A 24,071-nucleotide genomic window follows, 5' to 3' on the forward strand; every position below is an offset into this window, starting at 1 on the left:
AATTAAATGTCCAACCCTAAAAAAAACACATCTCCAGCAGCACTTGTGCAGTTGTAGATTCCCTCCGCGGTCCATTTCTTGCCAGCGTCCCACTGTGCCACACACACATAATGATAGCATTCAGTTGAAGAGTGCACAAACATAGACACTCACCCAGCAGCTCTTTTCGTGTGCGGCTGGCAATTTCTTTGATCTCCATGCGAGACAGCGAGAGGGAGGTGGTGCTGCCGATCATGGGCACAGGGCCGGTCATGCTGGGGGCCGGTGCCGTGAGCACTTTATTGACCAGAGGAGACTTGAGGGGCCTCTCTATGCTCCGTCCAACTAGGTTACTCAGAGGGATCTTATAGATGTGTTTTGATTGAGTCTCACCTTGAGGAAAGGAAGGGATGGTTGGATAAGGGCAGAAAACAAGAGAGAGAAGACTAAAGAATTAGATGATGGAATAAACAAACTGTAACAGCGCTAATGGTCAGTCTAGGTGCAGAGACGCTTTTAGACATGCCAATATCTAATACTAAGATGAAAACAACATACATCGCCTTGTGTTTAAAGACACGCATACCGAAGTGCGCACACTCTGAGTCACTGCTGGATCCACATACTGTAATTAGCCTAATTAGCTTCAATGAAAACAAATATATCGACCCACAGATAAGCCTATATTATGTCTGCACTTGTTCAGGAACTGAAAATGCAGTTTAATATAACTCCAATGCAGTAAGCAAATGTCTAACGTTTGGGCATGGTAAAAAATGCTGAAAAAGCTATATTGTAATTGTGTCACAGTGTTTGTAAATGAAGGTCAACAATTTCCATATTGACTTGCTGTCAAACTGTGGTTTTCAGAGTCAAATTACTTGTGTGAGAAATGTATCACTGTCTGTTTTGGAGACTGTTATTTATAAAATATCTTTCCTCTCTGCAAGTGTGGGCTCATGACTTGGACTTGAGTCAGACTGGGGTCTGTTTTTAGTCTTCATCGCAATTACTTATGACTCAGACCTGATCTGATGACTCTGGTTGAGCTATTTATTCACAGACTGATATAGCTGCTTTTTTGGAGAAGGGTATAAACGGAGGTTGGAGCTAGCTCCAAGTGGGCTGTACAAACCTCCCAGAGTTTTCATTGATGGAATTATTTAATATCTTGCATGACATGGAGTCCAACCTATTGTGTTTTATTAAAAACTACACCTACAACAACCCTAAACTCAACCTCACAGTAATGTTAATCTTTAGTTAGGGCTGGGCAATTAATTGAAAAGTAATCGAAATCGACATTCAGAACATGTAATCGATCCAATTTTTCCAGGGCGATTTTTTTTTTTTTCAATGGGCTCTATGCACAGCTAGAGTTTTAAAGCCAATGATAAACTTCTGGTGAAAGCTTAATGTGGCTATTTTCAATTTCACAAGTTTGTTTTACAGCATCGATGTTGTAATGTAATTACAATACATTCAGTTAAATAGACTTAAGCATTTATTTAGTTGTTCAAGCATAAAACAAAATGAAAGACCGTTGTAACCACTATCGCCGTCAGTAGCAACAGGCTAGCGCAGAAATTCCAGTGAAAATACTGGGGTAAAATAAACAGTCACATTTTTAAGACATGGCGGGGAGAAATGAAATTTAATGCAGTGCGTCTTGTCCGATTTGAGATCCACTTCATATCGTATATCTAACAGACAGTGAAGATTGTTGATTTTTAAAGAAATCAGATCATAAACGTGAGAATTTTGTAATGGAAAGACAGTTCACCAGAAGCTGTTGGGCTGCCTGGCTGAAAATTAATAGTCAGTGAGCATACAGTATAGTCCAATACTTTCCCTATGTGTCACGTGATGCTGCTTTGTTAAAGGCTTTGGCTGATTTCTACTTCTGCGGCCACTTTGCAGCCACATCTGATCATTGGTCAAGTAGGACGATGGACTCATTCTTGAGCTTTACTTTGCACTACATTGATGATGATTGGAAGCTGCAACAGAGATGCCTTTAGACAGCATATAAAACTTTTCAGTAAACTATGAGGAAATAAATAAATAAAATAATCATTCATTACTTGTAATCAAGTTAAAATGTTTAATCAATTGAGATTTTGATATTCGGCCAAATCGCCCAACCCTACTTTGCGTTTCATTAATATCTGCACCTACTGTACCACAACCCTAAACCCAACCTACTGGTGGCAACTGCCTCCCACTTGGAGGTTTCTGGGCTGCAGTGATACCTACTTTTGGCTTTTTTGGTGAAGAGAGCCTAATCTTTAGTGTATGTCTTTTTTAGATTTAACATTCTGAGACAGATTTGGGGAAATCTGAGTGTCAGCATAAAGGTAAATCTAGTCAGTATAGGAACATGCATCAAAACAAATCTGCGAAGTTGCTTTTACAACATGGATAAATGTGCAGCACCACACATTCACAACGCTCGACTCTTGTTTCTATCAGCTAGACTTGAGACTCAAGTTTAAGACTTGACTTCGACTCATAAAACATTGACTTGAAATCACATATACATCTGAAAGAATGACTGGAAAAATTAGAGCGTAGGGGAAGGGCAGGTGTTTAATGAGAAATGTATCTAATCAGTACTGGCAATACTGTCAGCCAATTTTAATGGACAACTTTAAAAATCACTTGGTATTGGGGAATATTGGGTGGAGTGAAGGCAACTGGTGTCTCAATGAGAAAAGAATAAACAATGACATAAATGTTCAGATGCTGTCTGCTTTACAATAATGAAACGCAATACAAAATCTAAAGCACTTTACATAGACCTAAAAAAACTGCTAGTAAACTGGGTAGATAAAACAAGAAATAGTGTACATGCTATAATATTGGTTATGCATTTGATGTACAGTTGAAGTCAAAATTATTACCCCTCCCTTTTTCAAAAATTTCCCAAAATATGTTTAATAGAGCAATAATTTTTTCACAGTATGTCTGATAATATTTTTTCTTCTGGAGAAAGTCTTATTTGCTTTATTTCGGTTAGAATAAAAGCAGTTTTAAATTTTTTAAAAACTATTTTAAGGTCCATATTATTAGCCCCTCGAGCAATGTTTTTTAATAATGTCTAATAATTCAGGAGAGCTTATAATTCTGACTTCAACGGTATACTAGTCATACTAGTACACAAGAGTAACTGCTGTCTGGAGTACTGTATTACTGTACTGTAAGATTATTTGTTGTCAACATATCACACAAACATTTACTAGAAACAAACAAGAATCATGAAAACTGTAGTCATGTTAGGTAAGAGCAAGGTTCTGGTTAGAGACACAACGTAAAGCATACACAGAGGTGGCGTAAAGCATAGACAGATTTCCGGCCGAGGAAGGATGCTTCTTTCTTTAAGTTAATTTAGAACAATTAGAGAGCCATAATCAAACACAGCACTGTTTTGTTATAAATCCATGCGTGTGTATGGAATCACCAAGTATTCCACAGACATCTTTGCACCATGGGACAGTATAGTATATCAAAACAGTTAATACACACACCAATATTCAAAAGTTTGGTGTCAGCAAGGTCTATTTTTGAAAGAAGTTGATACTTTTTTTCAGCAAAGATGCATTAAACAGATAAAAGGAGGAAATAATAAAAATCTAGAATTTAACTGAAGACTCAAATAATTTTTTTATTTTGTTTTACGTGTATTTTTGTTTAAATAAATGCACCCTTGGTGAGAATAAGAGACTTCTTTGAAAAAACACATCGACTAACATATATAACATATCGACTAAACTTTTGAACAGTAGTGCATTTAAAACAATACAGTTGTTTTAGTTGTGCTTTTAGAAATTGGAGTAACAAATGCCATAGCAGATAATTGCTCAAAGTTATATTCATACAAATCCTTATTGTAAATTGTCACATGACCCAGATATGCATACCACAATCTTTTTATTTCAGTGTGAACAATCAATGTGAACTTTGAAATGAGTAATGGCATTTTATCAGTCTATTTCCCATGGTGCAAAAATGGCAGCCACAGAAAACTGGCTGGAAATATAAAAGCACCAGGATGTGGATTTTGTCACAGCCCCTTGACGGCCCTCTTTAGACTGTGTCTGTGTGTAGACTAAAAGTGCCAGGCTCTGGAGGGCCGTTCAGAGTGTGTGTGTGTGTGTGTGTGTGTGTGTGTATGAAGAGGGGCTCTGACAAAAGTATCCATGGTGACACAGCAATCTGTAACTCATGCTGCAGCAAATGTGTCCCATTTCCCTAAAGCGTCTGTTCATGCGTCTCAGTCTGTCTCTATGTATCCGTCTCTCTCTGTCTATTGATTTCCTCTCCCACCTTTCTATCTTGTTCGCTTCACTCTCTCTCTCTCTTTTCTCTCCTTTTGCCATCATTTCTCTGTTAGTCTGTAAGTCTTTCTGTGAGACTGCAAGTAGGAAGGGACACATTATGTTAGCTGCGTATCTCACTTAACACGGTCTGCATGCTTCTGTTAATTGAATAATAGACAGGGTGAGTCTCCGTGGTAACGTGCATTAGTGAGGCAGCATGGGAAATGTAGGCAGCAGACGTGCCTGCAGTACCTTCAGAGTCTTTAGACATGTAGAGGGAAAGCTTGGTGCCGTAGGGGATCCGAATACAATCTGGACCAGGGATGGAAAAGAGCAATAGATCAACCCAACCCACGCACAGATTAAAAGACAAATGCACCGTAAGACAATACAAAAACACAGGAAGGCAACCCGTGTGTCCGCAGCTCACTATTTGACAAAAAAAGCATGATCTATTTAAAGGGATAGTTCACCATTTACTCACATTCAAACTTTCCAAAACTTTGAGTTTTTCTTCGGTTGAACCCAAAAAAGAGATATTTTGAAGAATGCAGGAAACATGTAGACTTTGACTTTATTCATAGGGGAAAATGAATAGTTCAGATGCAAAACATGTAAGTGCTTCTGATATATCTACTAAAATGAGCATGTCTCTCAGGCTCCAATGTGTATTCAGTTATTTCATATTAAAGGCAATGAAACGAACTAATTCTTTGCCATAAAAGTAAAATAGCCGAACCTACACAAAATAGCCTGAGAAGAATGCTCATATAACCCTGCTGGTCCTACTGCACCCAACCCGCTCTGAGCTGAACTGGTGACTTTCCGCATGGGAGTCGGTTGGGTGGTGTAGGACCAGCAGGGTTACATTGGTGCCGTGACCCGGATGGGAGTGAGGTTTAGGGCGGTGAGTGTAGCAGAGGCCAGCTAGTGAAGTGCTGTGCAGGTAAACCTCACTCCTCTGACCTCTAAAAGGTTCTCTAACGACAGGCGCGAGAGGCCATGGTCATTAGCCTCCTTGGTAGAGCAACTGTGTCCCATGCGGAAGGTCGCCGGTTTAATCCCAGCTCAGAGTGGGTTGGGTGGTGTAGGACCGATGGGCTAACGCTCATTTTTGAAGAAAAATTCTGATGGCACTTAGAGGTTTTTGCATCTGAACTCTTTCCAGTATTCTTCCAAATATCTTTTGTTCAACAGAAAAAACTCAATTGGGTTTGGAACCAGTTAAGGGAGAGTAAATGTTTGTAAAAAATATACTTTTTTGGGTGGTCAGTGCCTTTAAGGCCAATTCTCATTGCATAGACCAAATGCAGGCAATCAGCAGATTTTAGTATGTCACTTCTCAGACATTAGTGAATTCACCCAGTGTCACAGTCTCTAATCGTAACCACAAACACCCATGGAATTTTAAAGGTGCATTAAGCAATTTCTAAGAAACATTGTAGGTGAATGAAAATCAACACCAAACAATCAGACCCCTTCATTTATTGCTGTCAACACAGGAAACGACAACTGGGGGTGTATCAAGTGAGCAAAAGTGAATGTTTTTATTATTGCTGATGGTAAGCATAGTTACAGTACAATTCATCAAACAATCAAAGATGACCCAAGATTATATGCAAATATACCAGATTCAGACAAGACAATATTGTTTTGCCAACAAATTTTTTTTTTGGTTACAGTAAGCTTGACAGACAACACCACCAATCATGTAACGTCATCAAGAAAGTGGAACTAGCAACAGACTTCTTAAAAGAGGGTTTTGATAAAAACAATGGCTACCAAAGCTGCTTTTTAAAAAAAATCTCTCATTTTCTGTGGTGGTTGTTGTCCAGTTTCAGGCTTACAATATAAAATGATTGACTGTTGCACCCTGAAAGCCATTGTCATATTCAAATCTCCACAGCTTGTGTCACAATAAAGCTACAAAGGCTGTTTTTCAATTCCAAAAACATTGAGAACGGACTCGATTTCTTGTTTAGATCATTCTTGCCAAGTTACCTCAGAAGATTGAACTCGGGAGACCACGAGAACAGACAACGTGTCCTGTGAGAAATGAGACCCTGCATTCTTCCTGACGGTCACATGACCTTCACGCATTTTTTATGAAAAATTATTTACAGCATTCATACAATGATTTATAGTTTTTCCCCTTTTCTATATATATATATATATATATATATATATATATATATATATATATATATATATATATATATATATATATATATATATATATATATAACATGCACAAATATACTTTGCACAATACAAATAAAACAGATTTTAATATGAATTTCAGCAAATAAACACCCTTAATGTGTTTATGTCTTTATAAAGATTTTTATGGTAATGTTTACTTTCACCGTCTCATGTAGGGAAACTCCTGAGGCAGATAAGTGATTCCTCTAAACTTAAATAATAAACCTATAAAATGCTGTGCTTTCCACCTCCTTTATTCAACCACTATGACTTCTGAGACTTCTCGAGCGAGTTCGTTGGTCAAGTCTGCATCGGTGCATCCTCGATATCAAGAACACATCCGGGATCTTACAAGCGTCCTCCGTTCTTGCGAGTTTTGGAACTGAACTTGTGCGGTTGATGATGATGTTACATGAGAACACGCTGTTGATTATAACTACACTGTATGTAGGATCTGTGAAATAGCAACATGTAGAAACCAACCAACATCTTTATTGATCATAACCATTTTCCAAGTTATATTAATCTGACATTTTCTTCTTTAATATCTCTCAGCCATCTCTTAATTGATCACCTACTCCCTCACTTTCTTTTCTTCTTCTATCATGAGCAGACACGCCCCCTATTGCTGATTGCCTGCAAGAGTGTCTGATTGGTCCAATTCACTTCTATCAGGAATTTTGTTTGGGTGTTGATTTCAGTTTTCAATCAAGCTTCTCAGAAATCACTTACTGCACCTTTAAGTTCAGTACTATGTAAACTGAAATGTATAAATGTGCATACCATCTCCAAGCGGTGAAGGGAAGACGGGCATCTCATAGCCGGTGGGCGTCTGAGGGGAACTCTGGGAACTAGTGTCTCTGGAGCTACAGTTAGAGGCAGAGTTTATAGGCGCTGAGGAGATGAAATAGATATCAGACTACAGAAACAAAGAGAGGAAGAGATGACGAGATCAAATCAGTGAGAAATCTGCAATGACTAATAGTTGTTTAATAGAATTTATAATTGTCATACAAAAAATCATATAAAAGTGATGACGATATCATAAATACATTTTTTACTGCTAATTTGATTATTTTGCTAAATTTAAAAAATAATGACAAATAATCTGTTTTAATTATAAAATAATAAACTTCCTATTCAGTTCTTCTTATTCTAAGTTTTTCAACATTAATATTAAAAGGTTTACCTTCAAAGGATAACATTATTATAATAATGTTAAAACATATATTAATACTAGTAAATACTTCACAATATTAATGTGTTTACTGTGGTTGTATCACCTGAATACTCTCCTGGTGAGCATAAGAACCCTCCATCAAAAACATAACAATCGGTACACTCTTAATAACATGCATGTTTTCGAAAACTGCTTTGAAATAATAATTATTGTGAAAAGCGCTATACAAATAAACTTGAATTGAATTATATTTTTAAAAAATAGAGCATAAAAATTATATATGATACTGTACGAGACATTGTCACATATCCAACAATTAAATCACATACAGTAAGGTCTAAAATGCTTCTATAGTACATTTCAAACACTTTATAGTATATGGTCTAAGACTAATAAATAAAAATGTCATTTCTAACCCCCTGTTAACAGCCTGTGCAGCTGTATAATGCACATAATAGGTGAAAAAGGTATTGCTGGAACACTTACTCTTGACGCAGTCAACTGTAATTCTGGGACAACAGCTGTATATACTAGGTTTCCATTAACAACAAGGCGGATCTCTATGGAGTCTGTGGTGAATGCGAGTATATACGGGAAAGCACACACTGTAACACGGGAAGCGACATAATAGGAAGATATATCAGTTATTTCTACTAGTGTAAATGCAGGACAACTGTTATAAAGAAGATAAATTAGTGATACTGGGCTGTAAATCGTAAGGTGCGCTGACCAGTAGCATTAGGCATTTGGTTCCAGCTGAAATGGAAGTCAGAAGTGTTGGGCTGAATCATGGGTGTGGCTCCATTAAACGGACACACCTTCTTATAGACGCAGATATCTGTTAAAACAAAACTACAGCATTAGAGGATGTGGCCACATAGATGCAAGCAATTGCTGATGTTTTATTAGACACTTACTGTTATAGCAAAGAAGAAGTCCAGCCTCTCCATCTTCATAAACGTCTATGGCAGCAACAAAGTTGACCTAAGGAAAAATGAGGGGTCCATGTCAATAATAGTCCCTCATGTAAATGAGCAAATATAGTACAGTGGTAATACCAAAGAATTGTTGGTAAGGGAATGTCTGGAGCACTCAACCACTATACAATGTGCATGGACAAAATGCAAATATAGTAAAAATAGGGAACTCCAGAAATGTTATATGTTATTATCTACATTTGTAAAATTGTTCTTTTATTGTGTCCCTGCTGCTTTGCACTGCATCTGCTTTTTATGTTGCCTCTTGGCTAGGTCGTCATTGTAAACAACCTGGTTAAATAAAGGTTATTATTATTATTTAACAACACTTGTAATAAAAGGAGAACATGAACATTTTATTGAAATAAAATTAATGGCAACATGTTTTGGCTTTCATGTTTTTGTGCAATGTGGAAGGCTTTTATGCCAAAACGCAGTGGTATTTATTTTATTTCATTAAATATTTCCTTTTAATACAAGTGTTGCTGGAGTTCCCTATTTTTACAATAAAAATGTTGTACATATAGAAAAGGTATTAGTATTAGTATGTGCGTTACTATTCTCAAGTTTGAGGCTGGCACGTCTCTTATGCTCTCAAGTTTCAATAAGTCAAAATAAATAAAATATTATTCTGATTAAAAAATGTTTTCTATGTAAATATACCTTAATGCAATTTATTTTTGTGATGGAAAACTGAATTTTTAGCAGCCATTCCTCCAGTCATCAGTGTCACATGATCCTCACACTGTAAAACCCAACTGTCAACTTTATTAAATTAAATTATAGTTAACTCAAAATTTACTGAAAGTTAATTCTACTCATTTGAAAAGAGTTTTGAACTAAGTGTTGAAGGTAACGAGTTAAATAAATACCTCATTACTTCAACTTACATCGAGTAAGTTCAAAGTACTTATAGATAAGTTTTTTTTTAATGGTTTGTTGCAATCGGTTTCCTCAAACGGTTTGAGTTACCTTAACTTTTTGGGTTTTACAGTGCAGGAATCATTCTGCTTTGATACTCAAGAAACATTTGTTCTTATTACCAATGTTGGTAATTAAAAACGTTAACATAACAGAATTTTTAAATAGATTTGTAATGTTATAAATCATTAATCTAATAAAAAAATATTGAATGCATAGTTTCTGAATTAAATCAATAATTCTGAATTAGTCAATTTCTTTTTATAACTTTGTCTTAACAAAATAAGTTATAAATGATTGACCTCAATACATTTGAACAGTAAAGTATATCTGCATTGGCATGTGTGTTTCTCACCCGGTTGGAGTCTACATGGTGTAGTCTGTAGGCGTCTCCTGTGCTCTCGTTGATCAAGTCAAACTGATGTCTGTAGGCCACACAAATCATGTGATCATTCTCTCCTGTCGGGCCGTCAACCAGGGCCATCACCACCGGAGAGTCACATAAGCAGATTTCCTAAAACCAGGGGACAGCAAATACTTCAAATGCTGAAAAGAGGTCTGTGAGAATCTTTCCTGCAAGCTGCAAATGACAGCAATTAATTTATAAAGACAGCAAATTTCAGTTGATAACAATTGTGTGTTTAATGTGTGTCCTACGCGTATGTACTGGAACTCTTCCACGGGTGAGTCTGTGCTCCCTGTGACTGTAGCGATAGAGCTGACGCATTCGAGCCGTGACTGTTTCCTGGTGATCAGAAGGAGCTTGTTTCTTATCGCCGCAACAATTCTGAGCTCCACTCCATGATGTGTGTTTATGGAGTAGAGATGGCAGCCTGAAAAAATGCAAAGCTGTTACTTTCAGATGTTAAGGATTGTGACAACCTCATCTCATTAATGAATTATTAGAAACGGTTCCACTTTATATTAGTTGGCCTTGAGTAATGATGTGTAGCTACACTGAAATTAACCATTTGTTACAACATTTTTTTTAGTGTAAAAACATGTCTTTACAGTCCAGGAGGCATCTGACACGAGCCACCTCAACTGAGTTTTCTCGATGTGGAGGAGCAGGGGCTCATCTCCGAGCACCTTTTGAGTGACAGAGCTCCTCACCCTATCTATAAGCGTGTGCCCTGCCACCCTGCAAAGGAAACTCATTTCGACCGCTTGTATCCGAGATCTTGTCCTTTCGGTAATGACCCAAAGCTCATGACCATAGGTGAGAGTAGGAATGTAGATTGACCGGTAAATTGAGAGCTTTGCCTTTCGGCTCGATTCCTTCTCCACCACAACGGACCAATACATTGACTGCATTACTGCTGGACCAATCCGCCTCTCAAGCTCCTCCATGAACCGCCACCTTATTGTGGTGGATGGGTTTAAATGCCTGAGTTATCCTAAGAGCTATGTTGTCAGAGCAATTGCAATTAGGTGACAGGTCAGACTAAGTGCAGTTTAAAAACCCCTTATGAGCACAACAACATCAATGACTGTGATGTCACCCGGTATGGCGCAGCCGGGGCTCCAGCCTTAGAGGCAGGCCTGGGGTTGGGGCTTGTATGCGAGCGGCTGGTGGCTGGGTTTTATTCCACAGAACCCGGCCAGGCTCAGCCCGAAGCAGGGACGTGGGACCATCTTCCTGCAGGCCCACTCTCCTGCAGGCCCACCACCTGCAGGGAAAGCCATAAGGGGCCGGTGCATTGTGGAACGAGGACCATGGCAACTCAATCATCGGGCATAGAAACTAGCTCTTGAGACATGGAATGGTTAAATACATGAATGTAATTAATTAATTTCTGTAATTACATGTTTGATTACATTGTTAACCATCCCTTACAGCCTAATGCACCCTTAAACCTACCCAGACCACCAAACCTGTCTCTAACCCTACTCGTACCCCACCTCAAGATCACCAGAAGTGTACTACAATACATTGAGCACAAAGTACACTGTATTTATTTTTTTGATGCAATTACATCGTAGTTAAGGGAATTTAATATACCGCAAACTGGGACCTTAAAAACAAGCCACGTCTGCACCAGTGGTGTAGGGGTTAGTGTGTGGACACATGCACTCTGGTGCTTGCGGTGACCTGAGTACGATTCCAGCCTCGTGGTCCTGTGCTGAATCCCCCCCCCACCCCCCTGCTCCCCAAGCTTTCCTGTCAATACTCTACTGTACTATCTATTAAAGGTGGACCCCCCCCTGCCAAAAAACTAAAAAAACCAAAACAACACAACAACATGATCTTATAAGGACACATACTTATGTTATGTATTGTCAGAAAGTGCTTAATGTGTACTAATTCATATGATTTCATTCATACAAATGCATATGATTTTTAAAAGGAGGCAGGCTCCTTTTAGGGGGATAAGCAAATCACACTAATGTGTACAAATAATATCATCAAATCAAATAGTTATGAATTGTGGTGAGATTGCATTGGCCTCAAAGACAGTGGTTTATAAGGTAGCAGTGATGCCGTGTTGTTGTAATATATTGCATGTACAGCCTTGATGCTGATTTAATATTAAAGTGCCTTATTGAGCTTTTTCAAATGTTACCTTTCATGTTTGATGTAGCTGTTTGTGAAGCAAAGTGCACAATGAATGGAGTTCTTGTCTCCCAAAAGAAAGAATCGATTTCGAGCTGCCTCAAATGAGATGTCTGTATGCATAATGCACCTGTGGTCCGCATAAGCTACATGTCAACAACGTCTACTTTGACCCTCATACACTGTAGCTTTATCAGAGGCCTTGAAGAGTCTGTGTTGTTGACATGTTGAGAAGAGTGGATCTGTTAAAGCAGATCCACTTTGCATGCAATTTCATAAGATGAGTTCACTGTAAACCAGTGTAAGGAAGCATCCAGAGCTGAAAATTCAGATATGGTAATTGGAGTTGGATTTCCAACATTCACAATAAGTGCTACACAAATCACAACAGACTGGAGCATCTGACCAATCAGAGCAGAATCTCAGAAAGGAGGGTTTTAAAGATACTGAATCCTTAAAAAAAGGGTTTTAGAAGCACTAGCTGTTTCCATCCACCTATTGTTATGCGCATTTTGGAATATCGTATAAAAAGATGCTTAATGAAAACATCAAGATGCACATACATTTTGAAAAGGTGCATAGAATTCTTATGCGGACAATTGAGTAGGATCAACTATTATCCTTTAAGAAAAATGTGCATAACTACAATGGAAACAGAATAAATTCCAGTATGCACATCAAAAAAGTCATGTGATATTGTTTTAACAGATCACGTGATAACAAAAATAGGCATGAAGGGAGAGCATTCATTTCAGACCCACCTGACCGACCACATCGCACAACATCTGAAATGATGTTTTGGTCATTCTAAAAATCCTCAGCAAAAGTCATCAAAGTTACAGTTCAGTGTTATTATTTACAGAACTGTATTGAGTCTTCTGACAAGTAATTTATTAAATAAGAAAAAAGGGCAAGCTTCTCCTACTGCAGCAAAATCCTGTTTTCTTTTTGATATTTGGTGCCAGTTTATCAGGAAGTGATGATTTTGTTCTCATTTGATAGAAATGATGCTTTATTATCGCACATAATTCTAATTCACATCTTTGGATGGAAACAGCTACTGTGAGAAGAGTGAATGCTGCTGTGAGAAGAGAGTGAATGCTGCAGTGTATATTATAGTAAAGATATACTGGCCTTCAAAGCAACATTTTGAACAAAAGTGATTTAAAGGACACCTATTTGGGCACCTATTTTACCCCTTTTTCAAGATTTAAGGCAAGTCTTCTGTGTCTTCAGAATGTGTCTGTAAAGTTTAAGCTCAAAATACCCATTAGATTATTTATTATACCTTAGTGTACATTGACAAATTGTGCTGTTTTGACTTTGTAGCTGTTTTTGTTGCCTGTGCCTTTAATAGAAATGAGCTGGTTCTCTCTGCACCGTTCCCATGTGCATGTCAGAGCCAAAGAGACCGCTCACTATTGCTATGATGGGTGTAGCTTCTCCTGCTGCGTCTCATGCATAAGCAGCACAGTGACAGACAGGAATGAAGCAGATCTCCCTTACTACTGTACAAACTTTCCCAACAGTTATTTGATGTATTTGTTGTGGAGGTAACTCAAGCCTTTCTGCAATAAGTTACACACAATGTTGTCATGAAGTTTGCACACGTGCACACATGCACGCGCACACACGTGTTTAGCTTTGCACTGTTTTTGCAGGGCAAATGTGACAGGATACAATATACTACAGTATGGATGTTCGTTATGTTAATGTTCAAAATAAATTTGATTTAACGTCCACAAACCTGGATTGAAGCTTCTTCTTTTATAATTGTGACACTATGCGGCTGTGGCGATGAATTACGTAGCCTTATTACAAACATGCACTGTTTTAAAAAGGTTTTAAACTTGAAAAACTCCTTCTTGATCACATTTGACACTGGTTGATGATCACAGAGAGCCGAACAGATCTTTTAATCCCAGTTGCTTTGCACATGTCCTGTCTTGTGGATATAATTATACACGTTACTACGGACACATGTTAATACATGGCTGTCAATCAATTCGGTGCGGGGAAACCGCACTCCTACATCACTTTGTGGTGGGCCTCAAAATGGGAGGGATTTGGATCTTATTTTAACATCAGGAAATTAAAAAAAAGATACTTATTGTGTTTATATCACCCCAATATGACTGTGGACATACAATACCTACACACAGTTCTGCCCAAACAACTTACAAAAGTTGATTTTCATCATAGATGCTCTTTTAATGTTACTTTTTACCATATACTGATTGGATCTTTAATGCAGTTATATATGTTTCTGGTTGGTTGGGGAAACCATTTTCTTAATCATCATGCGTTGTAGCATTTTTTTTACCCTGACCAAGTCATAAGACAGATTCCAGGAAGACAATGCAAAGATTCATTCCTGAACATCTTTGGAATGTTCTGTGCAATGAAATCCAATCATAAACAAAGCTGTGTGTGTATATCTGTGTTTGTGTGTGTAAATTTAGCTACTTGAATGTAATGAAATCTTAATGCCTTTAACTACTAAAAGGAATGGCGAGAAGCTTGTCAAGTTCCAATTTCAAAAACTTGCTTAACTTTTATTCCATATATGAACACGTAATATTAGAATAATAATAAATGTATTAAAAAAATGTAATAATCAGTGTGGGTGTTGACTGGTGTTTTTCCTACCTTTGGTTTTCTCAAGCTTGTTCTCTCGACTGTCATACTTGGTGCGGACGAGCTGTCGCTCTTCTATCCCTCGTTTGAGCGTGCTCAGTCTGTAAACATACAGTCGAGCATCCTTCCCTGTAGCACAGTTGAAATTGAACACAAAGTAGTTGAAATCAGACCAAATTGCGCAATTTTAAATCTCAAGCACTCTTGTGCAGTCCTGGTACAGTTTCAATAATATTTCAATTGTTCAGTTAATTCTGCAGACAACAGCTTTCAGTAACGTTACCGTATGATAATAGCCTGGCAACAAATGAGAGAGCCATCCAATCAAACAGAATGACATCTCGGCTAATGCAACATGTTTGCTTTTCAAATGCCTGTCATAGTGAATGAAAGTTGCATGGGGATGGAGTTGATAACATATTCATTATATTCTCTCTGCTAGAGCTGTGCTTGCCAATAAAACTCAGAGTTTGCTGTGCATGTGTCTTGCAGTAATGATCAGAATGGAAGATGTTGGTAGACACTAAATTACATGGATCTCTACTCTGTGCTTTTCTTTATAATGAGCTTTAAGTCTAGACAATGTGAACCAGAGATGGTGTGTGTGTGTTTGTGTGTGTGTGTGTTTGAGATACTTTTTGTGCTATTCCCAGTTGGATAAAGATGCTCATTAGAGCAAAGACCAAGAGTTTCCTTCACCGGTTTACTGTTTCTTTCTCACGCTCTCTCTCTCTCTCTCTCTCTCTCTCTCTCTCTCCCTCTCTCCCTCCTTCGGCAGACCATTGCACACCCTTTCTTTTACCCACATAAGAACTGTGCCATATTCATTTACTCATATAAATATAAAAACAAACACATTTCTTACCTTTGTCTGCTCTTGCAATGAGGAGGTCCTGAGGTTCAAGCACGTGCATTTGTTTGACGGTCAAGGTTTTGTCAAATACCTGCACCGGAGGCAGGGTTGGTGAATCTAGACCAGCATGCAAAGCAAAATTAGTTTGCGGTTTGCATGGTAGCTCGGTCCCAAATTGAGAATCTCTTGCTTTGGTTGATTAATAGACACATTTAATAGATGTGATTAAAATGTATTGGTTACATGAATAAATATTTCTATACATGTATATGCATTGTAGTTTTGTTGGGTTGTTTTCACATACCTGCATTGGAGAACAGCGGATCTGAAGCTGGGGAGAGTATAATCAGATTTCAGCCAGATTTAAAGATGGAGGAAGTGCCATATGCATTATACATATACAATATTTTTAAAAAGCAACACAGTTTTGTATTTTTTAAAAGTGAAAAATAAACCTAAATTAAAAAATATAAAATAAATACATAAAGTAAAATGTTAGGTATGAGTTTGAGTGAATTATTAATATTTTTGGTATAATAAAATTTCTTCTAAATTTCAAATTAAGATAATGTCATGTGTTTTTTTTGTTTTGTTTTTTGGTCAAAATAACAAATGATTTAATTGTGTTTAAAGCTTAAGTGTTTAAATCGGAGTTATTCCACTAAACATTCATTTCTTAACTTTATTTTGTCAAACAAAAAAAAAAAACATTTAAAATTTTCTGGCACCTTATTTGTTTTTTATGTAAAAAAACCCACCAAATGACAACATTTGTTTTACATTTTGAAATAATTTCATCAGTGGCTTGCAAAATCTATAAATCAAAAAGGTTGACAGGCTGTTCCCTGTACTGTATATAAAAAAGCATTAACATTTTATTTTGTGTTCCATGGAAGGTTGTTTTTTGTTCTTCAGAATTTTCATTTTATGGAAAGGAAATAAGAAGTATAAAACTCATTCAGTTCAATGTTTATGCCCATTAATGTGGATCTGTCAAAAAGAGGCTGGCAGAAGTGACATTCAGCCTGTTTTTCTATGTAATTTTTAGAAGTCTGCCAGTTTCTCCAGCTGTGATAAAGCGTTCTCACCCTCCAGCAGCATGACTCCTGCTGAATCTGTGGCGACCAGTAATGACTGACCCCATGAGTCTCCACAGACTATATCATAAGGGAAGCTGCTGCAGAACGACTGTGACTCCCATGGCTGAAAAGATGATAGAAACACAAAGTCAGAGATATACCTTAAGGAAAAAAAATCTCCTCTCATTTTCCTCTTGCCTCTTACCTCTTTCCTGCAAAGGCCAGTGGTGACTAGACTGGTGGGCGCATCGCCTCGAACTATAGTTTTCAGCTTTAAGGCCTGGAAATGTTATTATTTTATTAATAACATTACTCATTTGGTGAAGTTTTCATTCATGGCATATGCAGGATGTGGGGATGTAAATCTACATCTTACCTGTCCCACCCTAACAAACTCAGCCTGACGTGCCTCCTCTTTTTTCCGGGCGGATTTAGGTGACTCTGGCAGCACATCGCTGAATGAGCGTCGGTTCAGCATGTTCTGCGGAGAGAAGGGAACCTACAGGAGCGGTAAAGATAAACATGGGTCTGAGAGACTGACCCAGAAACAGCCAGAAAGACAGAGCAAAGCAGAGACTAACAGATGCTTATAGTAGTTAAAAGATCTAAAATATTGATTCAAATGCCTCATGTCAATGATTTGGATAAGTCTACTAATACTATTGATATAGCAAATCAGTTTACCCCAGAGAGAGCAAATGTCATGTAAATTGTCTTTGTTTTTCCAACGCAATATCATGGCTGTTCATAATATTTAGATTTAGTGGCTAATTCATATGAATTTGTATATCATCCATACATTTTAGCTCGATTTGCACAATGACATTTGGGCATGGGGTTTGTGGGCTCACCTCCTTTTAAAAATCATCCATTTTAAAATTGTACGAATTAAATTCTATGAATTTGTAGAAATTAGCCACTTTTCTGACAATAAGTCGAATAGAATAAAATAGTTCCCATTTATTTGAGATCAGGGTAGTTGTCACAAACTCAGCACAAATGATCACAGAAGAAGCTGTGATAAGACTTTACAACTCTTACAAGCTTTCAAGTAAAGGAACCAACCATCATTATTCAAAGACACATTGCAGCATTACAAATTGTGAAGCTGAATGACTACATTACCCCCTAAGCTAAAAAATCTTTCAGATGGGGAGCTAGTGGCTGGGTTGCACAAGAAAAGAAACCAAAAAGCCACTCTGGTGACATCCTTTTTTTTTTTTTACAATCTCCTCACTGCTGCTAGTCTTGCTGGCACTTATTTTTGCGTGTGTTATTCTGACCTGAGGGGGTGATGTCAACCAGAGTCTGTTCACATGTTGTGTCTAAAAACAGGGGAAAGAGCGCATGGATTCCTTCACCATATTTAATGCGCTTTGCACTAGCGCTCTCCTGGCGTTTGTCGTAACTAGGTGACCATCGACTGTTTCCTCAGAGGACGATAAACTGACAAACCATTGCTGCGGTTCCAATACAAGTTTTATTTATGGAAAAAATTGAAAAGCACAGCAGTGTTTGGGTGCCCTGTGTTTGTCTGAGGTAGGCTAATTAGTCTGCCATTATTACCGAAATGTGTAAATTCTATGCAAAGTGTGAAGTAGAGTGGTTAGTTTGAGTTACATGTATTACAGTGCGCTTACGGCATTCTGAAAAGATGTTTTTTTTAACTAGGTTTAGCTGGAAAATGCGGGCATGTCAGGTGTGTGCCACTTGCACACCATGTGTGCACCGTTCCTTATTTGTATGTGCAAGCCGGGGGCCTTGAGTGAAAATAAACCTAAAGCTTATTGGCATTCTGTATACAAATATTGATTTATGTTAATACAATAACACTTATAGGAAGAAAAAATTGGACTTTTGAAAGATTTGATCAGTTTCACTGCCTGTAGGGGGCAACAAATATCCTTACTTATTAAAAATTATTTACAATGAAATGTTGTTCAAAAGATTTGTTAGAAAAGCTGAACGTCAAGTAATTTTGTTTAACTGTTTATTCCGAGTCATCTGAGAATAGTGGTTTCTGTTGAAAAAAAGTGATTTTCAGTTCATTCATTCATACATTTTCGGCTTAGTCCCTTTATTAATCTGGGGTCTCCACATTGGAATGAACCGCCAACTTACATATCCAGCATATTTTTTACACAGTGGATGCCCTTTCAGCTGCAACCCATCACTAGGAAACATCCATACACACTCATTTACACACTACAGACAATTTAGCTTACCCAATTCACCTATAGCGCATGTCTTTGGACTGTGGGGGAAACCGGAGCACCTGGAGGAACCCATACGAACACGACGAGAACATGCAAACTCCACACAGAAATGCCAACTGAACCAGGAACCTTCTTGCTGTGAGGCGATCGTGCTACCCACTGCGCTACCGTAACGCCCCAGTTCATTTAGAATCATACAAATCTCTTTACTAGCCATAATAAATAGGTTGATAATCATAAATATTAATAGTTAAAATTCTGATTCCAATTCCAACAGTTCCTGTTCCTTTTATTCCATCATCAACTATTTTTAGCAGTGCTTCTTCCCGCCCTATTTGTTTTCATTAATTTGCTTTTAAGAGTCAAAACAGTGGTTAGACCTTTTTGTTAATTTTCGTGTATAAGGGTAACACAACAGCAACATTTGTCACTTTTCTTTGTATTATTTGCCAGCAAACAACTTTCCATTCCATTAAACTGCAAAAAATTCCCCTAATTTTAGTAATTGAATTGAATAGAAACAAGAATGTAAAACAATAAAAAGACAGTATCTAGAGACCGTTTACAGAGGGCTGCATGAGAATAAAACTGCATTTGAAAGCTCAGTCAGTGGTTTGGAAAAGTTGTACATAAGTGAAGGAAAAAAAGCCAGGAAAAGGAATAATAGCTTGAGGATAAACACTGTAAAATATATGTGAGTACTGGACTAGATCAGTGGTTCTCAACATTTTTGACTCATTGCTTATAACAGTATTCAAAGGCCTGGGGACTTTTCCAGTTACTGGATAAATCTAAAGTTTTAAATGTACATTCTACTCATCATTTCTTAAGAAATACTACGCTATATTTTAATACTTGGCATAGCTAGAAAAATGTGTAATTATTTTATTTCCATGACTTGATTAGGGATTTTTTTATTTGGTTAATGCTCAATTGTGTTTTAAGGTCCCAGGTTATGCAAAAAAGGTAGCTGTTTGTTTTATCTAATTTTAAAGGATCTCAAGTCATGTTGAGGAGTTTTAGGTGTCTCTGGCCCTGTGGTTGAAAAACACTGCTCTAGATTGTGTGTCCATACCTTGTGCATGTCAGGCATGAGATCCTGGTACAGGGATCTGATCAGCATGTCCAGTGTACGCTGACGTTTCTGAGCAAAAGTAGGGGTCTCAAGAGTGGCTTTTTCTCCATTTATTACTACAGCAGACAGAAAGATAAGGGTACCAGTGTTATGTAACAGAACTACCCTCGGGAAACAGCATGACACGTTTTATGGGGTCTGTTTAATGAAAGCATCTGCTTTAACGAGATGTTGAGCCAAAACAAATCATTAAAGCTGGCAACAGAAAAACACAGGTGTGTTTTCAGTGTGGTGGAGACAACATGAAACGGCATTTAGCAAATATTTTAATTCTGTAATCTGTGTTTGACTGAACTGGGACATTCAGAGAGAAATATTTGTAGTGCTGTGATTTCAATGTTAAACTGCTTTTTGATAATATTAATGAGTTACAGTTTGATGAAAGATCATAAAACGACCACGTGCTGGTGCATTTACTTGCATTTAACTAGTAAAAAGTCCCTGAACTCCTGGTGGTCCGTGAACACTGGAGGGGAAGGGAGAGGCGGACCAAACAGTGGCACACTTTCCTCTGAGAAAATCTTCAACCTGCAACATGACAAAATGATTTACTTACGGAGAACACACACTAAACATTTGATGTTGGTGAGCTTTGAAAAATGTTTTCTTTTACGTTTAGCAAGCTGCATTTATTTGATCAAAAACAGGAAAATAGTAAATGGTAATTATTTTAATATTGAAATAATACTGTGAAATAATTTTACCGTTTATTACATGGGCCCTCTGGAATACTTGATTGTAACTGTCACTGTCCACACGTGTGATGAATTTTCTATACATACTTATTACATCATTTTGTCAAATCTTGAACTTGTCCTAACAAATTTTATATCAGTTTAAAGTTAAATGAAAGATTAAGGAATCAGGTATAGTCCAATTATTACGTAGCTTATCATCCAGTGTTTCTCAACCATGTTCCTGGAGGACCACCAACGCTGCATGATTTAGATGTCTCCTTTGTCTGTCACACCCATTACAGGTCTTTCAGTCTCTGCTAATGAGCTGATGATCTGAATCAGGCTTGTTTGGTTATGGAGACATGGAATATGTGTAGAGCTGGTGGTACGCCAAAATTGTAGTAAAGGCAACAACCTTGCTATCAAATCAGGTCCAAGGGACACTCCAAAGAGGGCTAGCAAAGGATCAGGTTCTATATTGCTATTTGAGGGCTTTATTAACTGCATTAAAAACACCTGACCAAAAGGTGGCCAGCTTTGGGCATGTCCAAAACATATGCAGATGGTCAGCAGGATTCTTGTCATTTTTAATAATTGTGGAAAGTGCGATACGTTTTTACAGGATTCAGTGATAAATAGAAAGTTTAGAAGAATAACATTTTTAGAAATCGTAAATCTTTTGGAAGAGTATTCATTTCTTAACAGTAGCTCAAGATAAATTTACAGGATAAAAATACCCATTTCTTTTGCAAAACAAATCATTAAAAACTTACTCGCCTCAAATGATTAAAGATGTGTACATAGCAGTATAATAATATTTAATATATATTCATAACAAATAATTCCACATATTTACTTTGCACAAACAGTAAAACAAACACACATACATACCTATAACTATCATTCTGGCTATTATATCGAACTAAGGCAAAAATATCTAAGTGGTTTGTTAAGGAAATCATTTTGAAAACTACTTGCACAAGCAAATGTTGATGTCATTTGTAAAAATCTTTTTGTTGTATTAAAAAACATCCCCCACAACACACAGCCTAAACACTGTCACACTGAGTGACTCATTTCATCCTTTCCACTCCAGTATGAAGGATACGTGTGAAATGGGAGCGAATCATGGAGGGTTTGAAGGACGGCGAGGCGTCATCTCCCTCCTGAAACACGATGGTCACGATGTCGTTCCCAATGTGTCTCTTCCTCTCTACCTACACAGTCAAAATAACAATCACACATTGCGCACAATTCAAAATATACTTTTAATACCTCAAAATATTACGCCAACACTATTTTTTTCTCTAATATTAACAAATGATGGAAAGAAATTTCATTTTGAAAAGCGTGTGTGTGTTTGGCATGTCTGGACATTCTGGTAAATGACCTATGACACTTCAAGCTTGTTAGCCAGGAAACATAATTGAGCTTGTTAATGAGTCTGCACCATTACGGTAGGAAAGGAGCTTTTATCTTTTATCTCAAGAGCGCACACATGTGAAACATCCCCTTAAAGCTCAATTACTACATGGCTGCTTTTCACCTGCTGCCTTCCCTCTCATTGGCTCTCCCTCTCGCATCCAGACGAACAGATACATCCGCATGACCGTGAGCTGTGACAAGAATGAGTATTTACTTATTGCTCTGACAGATTCATTTCTACTGAGAGCTCAATTATGATTCTCTGCCACTTCCCTTCACTCTCACACCAAAACATCCATCCAATGACATACAGCATTCGAAAACACAAACAGGCTGTCATGGCTTACTTCTGTGTATATTTAATTCAATTGAATTTATTGTAGATTATTCCTACTAATTCATTTTTATAATAAACCTGGATATAGTTAGATCTATAATGAACTGCTTTTGTATTGGGTAAAAGCATCTGCCACATGCATATATGAATAGTTTATCCAAAAATAGGTTTCTGTCTTTATTTCTTTACTTTCTTCCAAAACTGTATGTTGTTGTATTATTTTATTGGGACACAACTGTAGATTACCCCCCCCCCTCGGTACAACAGCTCTTAATTACTTGATCATGATTTGTTTATTATTATATTTATTATAATATTTTATTATTATTATTATATTATTTTTTATTATTAGGGGCGACGCGGTGGCGCAGTGGGTGGCACAATTGCCTCTGGTTCGAGCCTCGGCTGAGTCAGTTGGCATTTCTGTGTGGAGTTTGCATGTTCTCCCCGTTTTCATGTGGGTTTCCTCCGGGTGCTCCGGTTTCCCCCACAAGCCCAAAGACAAGAAGTACAGGTGAATTGGGTATGCTAAAATTGACCGTACTGTATGTGTGTGAATGAGAGTGTATGGATGTTCCCAGTGATGGGTTGCAGCAGGAAGGGCATCCACTTTGTAAAACATATGCTGGATAAGATGTTGGTTCATCCGCTGTGGTGACCCCAGACCTCAGTTCCTTTATTAATCTGTGGTTGCCACAGCGGAATGAACCGCCAACTTATTCAGGATATGTATTAACACAGCAGATGCCCTTCCAGGCACAATCCATCACTGGGAAACATCCAAACACACTCATTCACACACATACACCACACTATGGACAATTTAGCTTACCCAATTCACCTGTACTGCATGTCTTTGGACATGTGGGGGAAATTGGAGCACCCGGAGGAAACCCACACGAACACGGGGAGAACATGCAAACTCCACACAGAAATGCCAACTGACTCAGCCGAAGCTCGAACCCGTGACCTTCTTGCTTCTTGGAGATCGTGCTACCCACTGCGCCACCTTATAAACTTAAAAAATTAATTGTTGAGGTGCAGATGATCACAGAGAGAGTTGTAACAAATGTTTTAATATCTGTTTCTTTGCAAAAGATATTCAGTGGACATGTGTCTACATGTTATTATAGAAACAAGGTGTCTGTCAATCAATTCGGTGGGCGGGAAAACTGCACTTCTACGTCATGTTGTGGTGGGCCTCAAAATCACTGGGATTTGGGTCCTATTTTAATATAAGTAAATAAAAAAAAAAGAGACTTTTTGGGGTTTCTATCACTCCAATATGACAGTGGACACACTATACCTACACTCAAATCTGTCCAAACAGCTTACAAAAGTTGATTTTCAGCATAGGTGCCCTTTAAGATTTGGAACAACATGATGATGAAAAAACTATGACTGATTTAAAATCTTGTTGGGTGAACTATTCCTCAAAGGACAATTTTCTTTCAAGAAGAGACTCACTCTCCTTTGTGAACAATACTTGATTCTTGAGTCATCTGCCTGTTTGTGTTTGGTTTGTCTGCGTGCTTTTAGAGCCAACTAGAGACTTTTTAAACTAGAGGTTTACTGCTCTT

At 37.7% G+C, this 24,071-nt stretch overlaps 1 protein-coding gene across 1 annotated transcript in view; it reads right to left on the minus strand.

Moving 5' to 3' along the window:
- Nucleotides 1-24,071, minus strand: part of garnl3 (GTPase activating Rap/RanGAP domain like 3) — a 104,979-nt gene that overhangs the window by 8,892 nt on the left and 72,016 nt on the right. The window contains 18 exon segments of the mRNA XM_056458044.1: nucleotides 154-372; nucleotides 4,551-4,610; nucleotides 7,284-7,419; nucleotides 8,167-8,285; nucleotides 8,411-8,518; nucleotides 8,598-8,664; nucleotides 9,934-10,092; nucleotides 10,236-10,411; nucleotides 14,782-14,898; nucleotides 15,635-15,739; nucleotides 15,927-15,953; nucleotides 16,711-16,825; nucleotides 16,907-16,981; nucleotides 17,078-17,182; nucleotides 19,993-20,108; nucleotides 20,474-20,580; nucleotides 21,621-21,666; nucleotides 21,838-21,946. Of these exon segments, the coding sequence (XP_056314019.1) occupies nucleotides 154-372; nucleotides 4,551-4,610; nucleotides 7,284-7,419; nucleotides 8,167-8,285; nucleotides 8,411-8,518; nucleotides 8,598-8,664; nucleotides 9,934-10,092; nucleotides 10,236-10,411; nucleotides 14,782-14,898; nucleotides 15,635-15,739; nucleotides 15,927-15,953; nucleotides 16,711-16,825; nucleotides 16,907-16,981; nucleotides 17,078-17,182; nucleotides 19,993-20,108; nucleotides 20,474-20,580; nucleotides 21,621-21,666; nucleotides 21,838-21,946 (1,966 nt within the window).

The sequence above is a fragment of the Danio aesculapii genome, chromosome 5 (genome assembly GCF_903798145.1).
Source record: "Danio aesculapii chromosome 5, fDanAes4.1, whole genome shotgun sequence".
Lineage (NCBI taxonomy): Eukaryota > Metazoa > Chordata > Actinopteri > Cypriniformes > Danionidae > Danio > Danio aesculapii.